Here is a 10696-nt window from a genome sequence, read left to right on the forward strand (position 1 = left end):
GTCAAATAATTAAAAATAATATCAAAAGTGTAATTAAAATCCAATATAATTCATAAAATCAATTCACTGATCTAAAAAAGTGTGTTTATAAGTTATAGATGATTGTTATTTTTTAATTATATCTTTTCATTTATAGACAAATAAATAATGGAATTAATTTGAGACAATTAAAAACATTGTCATTATGAATGGCCAATAAAATAAACCGATGTATAGTTGCAATGTCACAAAAGCGTGTACTTTTTATTTTGGATAATAGTGACATATAAATATAAATACTAATAGAAGTTTACTTCAATGATTATAACTTAAAAAAAAAAACAAGTGCCATTGTATGCATAATGGAAATATTGAAATCTTCTGGTATTGCAATTTTCACAAACTAAAATGAGGAAGAACTAGGGAATTTGATGCATGTGTATCACTCCTTGTTGCATTTGTATTGCTAAGCAAATTAGATATGCTTTGCCTTAATCTCTTAGAAGCAATTGCATTTCCCCCCAAATCATTTTTGAGGCTTTCCAATACCATTACCACATCTCTCATAGTTGGTCGTTCATTAGGTGAATCTTTTGAACAAATCAAACCAACCTGTATAAGAGAAGATATGCAATTAAATAAATTGGTTTCTTCAAATTCATCTCCTTCCACCTCCCTAAGAAGGTTGTTGTCAATTACCTCCTTAATGCTACTTGGAAAGGCTAGATTTACCCACTTGTGCAAGTTCAAGTCTCCAGAAAACATATCATTAGTTGGTCGTTTCCTCGTAAGCATTTCCAATAACAAAATGCCATAGCTGTAAATATCTCCTTTGGTAGACACTGGCTGACCGAATCCATACTCTGCATTTAAGATAACATTCATCAAATTTTACTCTATTGTTCCATACAAAAATGTTGGTGAGACATTTAGAAATGAAAAGAAAACATTTAACATTATAAATGTCATACCTGGTGCAATATAGCCCATAGATCCTTTCAAAGAAAGTGTTGAGGTAAGTGACTCAGTAGAGGTTTCATCAATTAATCTTGCAATACCAAAATCTGTTACATGCGCTAACATGTCTTCATCAATAAGCACATTATTTGGTTTTAAATCACAATGCACTACCTGCACAAATGAATCATGATGAAGATATTCAATGGCATGGGCCACATCTATTGCAATGTCCAATCTTGTTTTTAGTCCCATTTCACATGCATCTTCACCATTGTTGTCATTTGTATTAGGATACAAATGCTTCTCCAGGCTTCCATTAGACATAAATTTGAACACTAATCCTTTGAAATCAATGTTGCAACATGAGGTTATGATTTTCACCAGATTTCGATGTCGAACCTTTTGCAAGACGCTACATTCCACTTTAAAACTCTTTTCAGCCTTGTCCTTTAGCAAATGGAAAACTTTTACAGCAACAAGTGTGCCATCAATCAAAATTCCTTTATAAACTGAACCAAAATTCCCTGCTCCCAACAAGTTGGCCTCGACAAATCCATTAGTTGCTATATGAAGCTCTTGATATGAGATCCTTTTGTGCTCCAACTTTTGCAAAATGGATTTTGAGGAATCAAAGTTTTGCATAGGCATATTTCTGTTCCAAAGGAATCCCTTTCTTTTCCAAAGGAATCCCAAAAGTAAACAACATAATATAAAAGCAGCAACTCCACTCACTGGTAGTATCAATCTTTTCACAAGTGCAAAATGATGTCTTGGTGTTTGACATGCAGGGAGTTGAAATACTTGCGGTCCACAAAGGCTAGGATTTCCGATTAAAGACACAACAATCTTTCTATTTGCAAAAATCCCTCCTTCTGGAACTTCCCCTGTGAAATAGTTGAAAGACAAATTCAAGCTTTGAAGCATTTTCAAATTCTTGAGTGTGACCATTGGTATTATACCTGATAAGTTGTTCAAAGAGAGGTCTAGACTTGCAAGGCTTTGTAAATTTCCAAGTGACTCTGGAATAGACCCTTGGAAGGAATTGTGAGATAAGTTCAATAATTGTAGCTCACTGCAACTTCCAAGTGTAGGGGGGATTGCCCCAATCAATTGATTGACAGAGATGTCTATAGCTTGAGCCATTGCAATTTTACCAATCTCTGTGGGCAAGGAACCTTCTAATAAATTCCATGACAAATTCAAATAGAATTGTAGATTAGATAATTTCCCAATTTCATGTGGTATAATTCCAGAGAGCCTATTGTGAGATAGGTCAAGCAATTCCAAAATTATACAATCTCCTAAGCTGGAAGGTATGGTCCCTGATAAGTTATTGTGATGAAGATGTAGTCTTCTTAGTTGTTTAGGGAGTGAAAGGGAATTTGGAATCTTTCCAGAGAGTCTATTTCCACTAAGGTCCAAGAGACCAATGTGGTGTAAGCCTTCAAAATCGTCAGGTATGTTTCCTTCTAAATTGTTGCTAGTTAAATACAATCTTTCTATTTTTTCAAATTTTCTTAATGGTGGAATATTACCATTTAGAAAATTTTCACTTAAATCTAATAAGATTAGGCTGCTAAGATTACCTATATGTGAAGGGATGTTTCCGTGTATTTTATTATTTGATAAATCTAAACTAGACAAATTAGTAGATAATCTACCTATGGCAAATGGTAAAATACCACTTAATTTATTATTTTGCAACCATAAGTACTTTAAGTGAGAACAGTTAGTAAGAGCGGTGAGAAAATTCATATTTATAGTCTTACCACTATCTAGTTGATTGTTATTCAAAAGTAAAACTTCGAGAAAAGATAACTTAGCCAACTCTATAGGCACGGTCCCACTCAGCTTGTTATCACTTAAACTGAGTTCTAGTAAGTAAGAAAAGTTTCCAATAAACTTTGGAACCTCTCCACTAAGTCGATTTCCCGCTAAATCGAGATGTTGCAAGTTAAACATATTTGACAAAGATGTGGAAATGCGACCTGACAAATCATTTATGGAAAGATAAAGGGTTTGCAAACGGGTGAGGCGACCCAAGGAAGAGGGAATGGTACCTGTCAGTTTGTTCTCTTGCAAGTCAAGGGTTTGCAATTGCGGGAGGGAACCCAGCTCCCTCGGGATATTTCCGGTCAGATGGTTTGAGACGAGCAGCAGAGTAGTCAAATTTTTGCAGCCGATGAATTGACTCGGAATGGTACCTGTCAGCTCGTTGAATCCCAAGTCAAGGGTTTGCAATTGCGGGAGGGAACCCAGCTCTCTCGGGATATTTCCGGTCAGATGGTTGGAGAAGAGCTCCAGAATAGCCAAATTTTTGCAGCCGATGAGTTGACTCGGAATGGAACCGGTGAGACTGTTGCATTCCAAACCTAATTCAATCAGCGATGAAAGGTTTCCCAAGGAAGAGGGAATGGTACCTGTCAGCTCGTTCTCTCCCAAGGCAAGCACTTGCAATTTCTGGAGGGAAATCAACTCGCTCGGGATATTTCCGGTCAGGTTGTTGAAGGAGAGCGCCAGAAGAGTCAAATTTCTGCAACTGCAGAGTTGAGTTGGGATATTTCCGTCCAAGCCATTGTTGTCCAACCAGAGCTCCCTCAAACGAAACAGGCGTCCCAATTGAGGCGGGATGTGACCAGTGAGCTCATTTTCTGAGAGAATGAGCGTGCGGAGAAACGACAAATTGCCGAGCGATGGAGAAATGGGACCGCGCAAATCCATGGCAGTGAGGTTGAGGGATGACACCCTGCCTGGATGGCGGCGGTTGCAGGTGACGCCGGTCCAATTGCAGAAGGGGTTGGCGGGAGTCCAATCTGCGAGGGAATTGGTGGCAATGAGGTTCCTGAATTCCACCAGGGATTGGTGGTCATTGTGGAAAGAGTGGGATCCTTTCCCAGGGGTGAAGGAAAAGATGAGGAGGAGAAAGAGCAGATGAAAAGCAAAAGAAAGAGAGGGCATGGTGGTTGAAATCGCAGCCTCTGGGAGAGGGGAGGGGAGGGGAGAAATGCAGTGAGTATAGGTGGAGAAGTGAGTGAGTATTTATAAGGAGAGAAACCGCGTGTTTCGGCATCGTGTATAGTGTGAACGTAGAAAGGGGGAAAACGTGAACGAGAAGGCATCAAAGAAGGCTTTCAAAAGTCTTCCATTGCAGAGAAAAGTGGCTTCCGATGTTCTCGTTAAAACATATTCAACTTGATACCGCGTGTTTCGCGTCGTGAAGAAGACGTAGTACCGTGTATAGTGTGAACGTAGAGGAGAAGGCATCAATCATGAGGCCGGTCACGAAGGCATAATAAACCAAAAAATATTATTTAATCTCACAATAAAAAAACGTGAAGGCATAATAAACAAAAAAATTATTATTTAATCTCGCAACGCTCACCAGTCAAAAGAAATTATTATTTAATCTCGCAACGCTCACGAGGGGAGAAATGCAGTGAGTATAGGTGGAGAAGTGAGTGAGTATTTATAAAGGGCAAAAAGGAGAGAAACCGCGTGTTTCGGCGTCGTGAAGAAGACGTATATAGTGTGAACGTAGAGAGGGGGGAAACGTGAAGGAGAACGCATGAATCATTATAATTATAAAAGTCTTCCACTGCCAAACAAAAAGAAGTCTTTCAAAGGAGAAGTGAGTGAGTATTATTTATAAGGGAGAAAGCGCGTGTTTCGGCGTCGTGAAGAAGACGTATATAGTGTAAACGTAGAGAGGGGGAAAACGTGAAGGAGAAGGCATGAATGATGAGGCCGTTCCTCCTCAGGGGCGAAACAAAGAATATTATTTAGGCGAAACAAAGAATATTATTTAATCTCACAACGTTCACTAGTCAAAGAAATCTTTCAAAAGTCTTCCACTGCTGAGAAAAGTGGTTCCCGATGTTGTCGTTAAAATATATATAATTATAAAGTTTGGTGTGAGCATATTTTGTTAATCACTCGATGTCTGTAAATATGATATTTGTTGTCTCTATGTGGGCCACAACTCTTGGAAAACATGTATAATTATAAAGTTTGGCGTGAATGGTTTCCCATTCAACTTGATCATATAAAATGAAATATAAGTTTCCCATTCAACTTGATCATATAAAATGAAATATAAGTTTCCCATTCAACTCCGTGTAATCTCCCATCAATAAAATATAAGTTGCTTTAATTTACTAATGATTTGATAAAACATCTTTAAATTTATTATTTAAGAAAGATGAGGCTTTAAAAGTTATTTTATTAAAAATTTTGTTTTTTACTTTTTATTATTTTGTTTTTATAAAATTTTTTTATTTATTTATAGTTTAATATTGTGAATTTAATTCTGTTATTTTTTATTATTATTTAAATTTATTTATTTGTAAGGTGATTGATTGACGTTTTATTACAGTGTTTAGTAATTTTTATTTTTTATTAATCTTTTTGTTTTTAATTTTATTTCATTTTTTTTAGAATCCATACTAAGAACCATTTTCTGCCAACGTTTCAAATCCCAACCGGGATGGATCATCAGAACAACTTGAATGCTCGATATAAGAAGAGCAAATTTGAGAGATAAATAGCAATGAGAAGGGAGAAAAAAAAGAGAAAGATATTATTATTATTTAATTTATTTATTTATTTTATAATAATAATAATAATAATAATAATAATTATTATTATTATTATTATTATTTTAAGAATTGTCAATCCTATTATTAATTATTATTAATATACTAATTAATAATAAAATAATTAGTATTATAATAATTAACAATATTTAGAATAAATGATATTATCATGATTAAAATTAATGTTAAAAAGTAATAAGCCTAGAAAATTTGAATTAATATTGAATATTTATAATAAATGATTGATCACTAATAATTATTATTATTTATTATTAAAATTAATTGTAATTATTATTATTATTATTATCATTAATTATTATTATTAATATAATAATTAATAATAATAATAGAATTATAATAATTAATAATAATAATTATTAGAATTAATGAAATTATAATGATCAAAATTAATGTTTAAAAATATTAATTTTGGAAAATTGAATTAATACTTAATTATTATAATATATGTTGGTACAATTAATATTAATAAATTTTTAAGAATAGGTTACTATTTAGTCTAGAAAAGAAATTTGTTGTTAATAGGAATATTATTGATAATTAATATTTATTAATATAATAATTAATAATAATAATTAGAATTAATAAAATTGAATTCATAATTAGAATTGATCAAAGAAATCCTAGAATATTGATTTATTTAGAATAATGAGATAATATTAAAACTAGTTAAACTATTTAAATGTATAAAAATTAATAATAACTATTATTATATTAAAAAATATTATAATGTTAAGAATTAAAGTAATTAAATTCAGAGGATAAGAAAAGAAGATAAGTTCACAACTTGTGAACTATAAGAGGCCAAGAAGACAATTTTTAAGGTCAAAACTAAAGAGTGGGTAACCTGTGAGGACCTCCTCCTAGAAATATTGAAGACCTCCTTGGACTTATTGGGTCAAGCCTCCATATTTCATACATATTGATTACATTGCCTCGTATCTGGGTTAGATAAACATAACCTTCGATGTATTCTCCTTTGGTGATACCTTTGAATTGAAGCCTGGACAGACCCATGACAGCTCCCTTTTAGACAACTTAGATCAACTGATAGTTCGAATTGCTAACAGTAGAGGATACCTAAAGCTTGAAGCTATGGAGGACATTTAAACTTGAACATAAAACTTCTTATCTCAATCATAAACTTCATACTTGAGTATACCTACAACAAATCTCATATTTTTGTTTTGGATTGGAGCCAAAACTTCGGACCAGGATTGTAGGCTCGGACCTCATTAGAGTTAAAGGATATATTTGTTCTAAGGGTTCAAAAACTTTGCAAAGAAGGAGCATACCTCCTGTATCTTGGTGTTTTTGGTGAATTCTCTATAACTTTGGACTTGTGACAAGGAGTTGACCTATGACAATTTTTTATAAATCTCACATTAACAGTCACCTATCATTCAAACTTAAAACCTCTCGACAACGATGAACCCATGAAGAATTGAAGGTTGGAACAGTGATAAGTTTGGAGGCATAAACTAATAAATAATTTATGACTCTGAACAATGAAGTGAAAAGTCTTCAATAGTGAAGCACTAGGAGTCTTGGACAGACTTGGAAGCATATTTAGACAGTGAAGCATTATCAGTATTGAAAGCATACAGTTTTGGAATATTTGACAAGTGAAGTATTAGATAGTCAGGAGTCTTTAGTGAACAAATTGGAAGTTTGGAACAGACTTGTGGAGCAATTAATGCAATTCACTTATTCATTTTAATAAAAAAGTTAAAGGGGTGGTGCCCTAGGGGTTAGAGTCTCTAAAAGAAAGGTTCGCACCTTTAGAAGGATAGGGTTGGAGCCCTAGAGGTTGGAGACTCATAAAATCCCAAGTTGGATATTGGAAACAGGTTGGAGCCTAGTAGATTGAAGGGTTGGAGCCCTCAAACATCATTGTACTCAAACTTTTGTAAAAAGAGGATTGGTGTCCTCACTTGTTCCTAATATAATTCTTATTATTTATTTTTCTGATTATAATTGTGAAGAATCTTAATTGGTAAACATAACAATTGAAAAGAAATATTGATTCACCCCCCTCTTAGTATTTCCAACAACTTTGCACAACGGAATATAAACAAGAGTAAATCAACACGTGCGCAAATGTTTATACAATTTTCAACAACCCAACTTTGTTATATTAAAAAACTATAATATAATTGTCTAGGGCTCCTATACTAGGGATAGTGGCCCTTGTTGACCACTATGTGTCAACGACCCATAGCAGGGCACCCCCTTTTTTTGCAAAAGGGATAGCACCTGATCGATGTGTTTGTGCCATCCAAGTTATCATCATCAGCCTGACTTCCAAGATGTTATGTAAACCCATGTTGCATGTGTATAATGTAAATAATTTCAGCAGACCCGTGTCATGTATGTAACAACCTAGGTAAACTTATCTTTCTAGTGATGATCTCCATTTTGGGATGTTTTTTGTCTCACAGATCCATTCTCAGATGGTTAACAGGGTTTTCCCCTTCATTCTTACCCCAAATATGGAATGGATTTTGTTGCTAGAATCTTAGGCGAGTCTTAGTGTTCTTGATCAAGTTTATGTAAAAGTGATTTGGGGATAATCCTAGCTATTTGGTTAGGTTATTTTGTTACAAATTGTTGGGTCTGCCGGATTATATTTGTGTCACAAAAATTATGTAGTCTGTGAGGGTCTATTACAAATGGGTTTTCCCCCTTAGGATGTAAAAAATATAAAAATCATGATGTAAAGTGTCTTGAGGGTTGTGTTGGCTTGTTTGGGCCTGACCCAGGTTCAGAAGAGCTATTTAGCCAAAGAAATCCTGCAGCTACCAGCCCTTTCGGCAACAGCCCGCGGAGCGCGGACTGAGGTCTCACCCGAGGTAGCACGGGAGGGTGCTGGAACCAGGTTTCCGCACCTTAGGGATGTCTAGATGTGTACTAGAGGGTTCACGCACTATTCTATAACTCCGCACTACTTGACCTTCCCGCTGATCCAGGGTGATTATATTTTTCTTATTCATGCGCTATTCTATTTGAAGGAAGCAGTTATGATTCAGAATTATTCAATAGGGTCTTTAAGCAAACATTTAACCAACATAATTTATTTGCGCACCAAATGAACCCAGATTCACATACATTCATCACATTTGCATAACCAGATATAGAAAGGTAAACCATAAAGATAGATGCACGATAATACAGAATTACAAAAGAAAACTTATCTTTATTATTATTCTTCACCAATACATCCAGATCTACCCTGTGCACTCAGCTGCAGGGGTCTGCGCACACAGTTGCAGACTTTCTAGGCCTCTGCGCACATAGCTGCAGAGCCTCTACCTACTACCTAACCCTCGACTCGGACTTACAGATGCTTTCAGACTATCTTCTTTAAGAACCCATTACATCTTCTTTTCCAAAAGAACTCCCTTTCCCTCATAGAGCCGCGCTCTATTTATACCCTTTCCTAGCCCGCGATCTCTACGCGGGCCAACTCTATTTACATTACTTTTTATTATTTTCGGGCGGACTACCCTTTGACTCAATCTATTATACTTCGCGCTCCGCATATTGCAGAATTTTTACAATATCTAAATCTTACTTCTTGGGCTTTCTGCCCCAAAACCCTTACGCGGGACCTCCGCTACCCAACAGGTTGGAAAAATAATTTATCCCCTCATAGGTTAATTAATCAAATTTTCTAGCAAAAAATTAATTAAAATCCTAAGCCAGAAATTTAATTAATTCTAGGTCCTAGGTAAATTTAAATTCTCCAAAGGAAAAATTCGTCGGTCCTAAAAAATTAAATTTTAAAAGGTTTCAAGACTAAAGTAAATTAATTATTTTGATAAATTTTAAACCTTTAATCCTTGGGGTTTAAGACAAAGTCAAAATTTTGGGGAAATTAACTATTTTTTTTTTTTTTTTGAGTTAATTAAAATGTATTTAATTAAAAATTTCGAATTTCCCCAAATATTTAAATATTTTGATAGATGAGATTAAAAGAAATTTTAATCTTCATCAATGGTCGATATTTCTTTGACGAGGATCACTCGAACTAGCCATTGGAGGATTCATCTTTAAATAGGAAGTCATTTGTAAGTTGATGCATCTGATCTCTAAGTTGTGTGCTAAGCAAAAAGCTCCTCTCTAATTTTTTTTGGATAATAAAGAAAGACTTTGGGGTTAATTTTTGCTAGTGTTACTCTTCATGGGAATACTGTAAGATGTTTTATTTTCACGAATATTTTTTTCTAAAGCCATTGATGATAACTTCTAAAGAGTGATTTGAGTACAAGTATCTTACTTAGTTGCTGGGGTTTGAATAAGAATTTAAAATTTGAACGTAATAGCAGGTATCTGGATCGAGTTTTGCAGGGAAATATTGAGTTAGATCATTGGGCATTAGGGGAAGTTTTCAGTTGGACCAACCAACTCACAATCTGTGTTTTCTGAAGAACCCAGCTAAATAAGCTTCGAGCTTATCATAGGATTTTCATTTTGTGATGCATGAGGGTTTCAAGCTAGCACCTCCTTTTAATTTTATTTTATTTTTTTAATCATTATGCTTATCTGATAGATCTGCTAATTAGAGCTATTAAACACTAGATCAAGGGAACAAAGTTGGACTCATATTCCTCTTGATCTATTCCATTGTGAATATTGTAGTTTATTTGTATGTAGTTAATTTTCACTACCCTTTGTATAGATCTAATAGTTCGTAAATATTTTATTTATTTATTTTGTAAATAGCTTTAGGATTTCAAAATTATTTAAGTTTGAATTTTGTAGTTTAAATTTCTTTTAGTTGGATTTAACTTTTAATTCTTAAAGTTTTTTTTTGTCTAACATCCAAAACTTCAAAAATGTTTCTCTAATTTGTACCTATATATGCCAACCTTTCACCTTATATTATTTTACTAACTCATTACATTATTCCTTCATGTATATATAATTTCTTGCGTCCTTATTTTATTTTTATTTTTATTGTAAATATTTTATTTTGATATTTGTAAGATTTAAAATTTTGTATATATATGTTTTAAACTTTAACCTTCTGTATGCACATATTTTTACGTATCATCTATCATCTATATCCTTTCATTTTTGTTCTCACAAGTATTGAAAGCGTACAGATATCTTTTGAGGCAAGGGTGCAATTATCCTTTATCAAT

The 10696-nt window shown here is 33.9% G+C and overlaps 1 protein-coding gene across 1 annotated transcript; it reads right to left on the reverse strand.

Moving 5' to 3' along the window:
* Positions 1-375: 375 nt before the first annotated feature.
* Positions 376-3930, reverse strand: LOC149209716 (uncharacterized). Its single transcript, XM_089398717.1, has 2 exons — positions 951-3930; positions 376-842 (listed from the first exon to the last, which is right to left on the reverse strand). The coding sequence occupies exons 1-2, from the start codon at positions 3895-3897 to the stop codon at positions 376-378; spliced, it is 3414 nt and encodes a 1137-aa protein (XP_089254843.1). The 5' UTR covers positions 3898-3930.
* Positions 3931-10696: the final 6766 nt, after the last annotated feature.

This window comes from Pinus tabuliformis, chromosome 1_2 (assembly GCF_031772625.1).
Source record: "Pinus tabuliformis cultivar Carrire ecotype Pingquan chromosome 1_2, CPIR1, whole genome shotgun sequence".
Lineage (NCBI taxonomy): Eukaryota > Viridiplantae > Streptophyta > Pinopsida > Pinales > Pinaceae > Pinus > Pinus tabuliformis.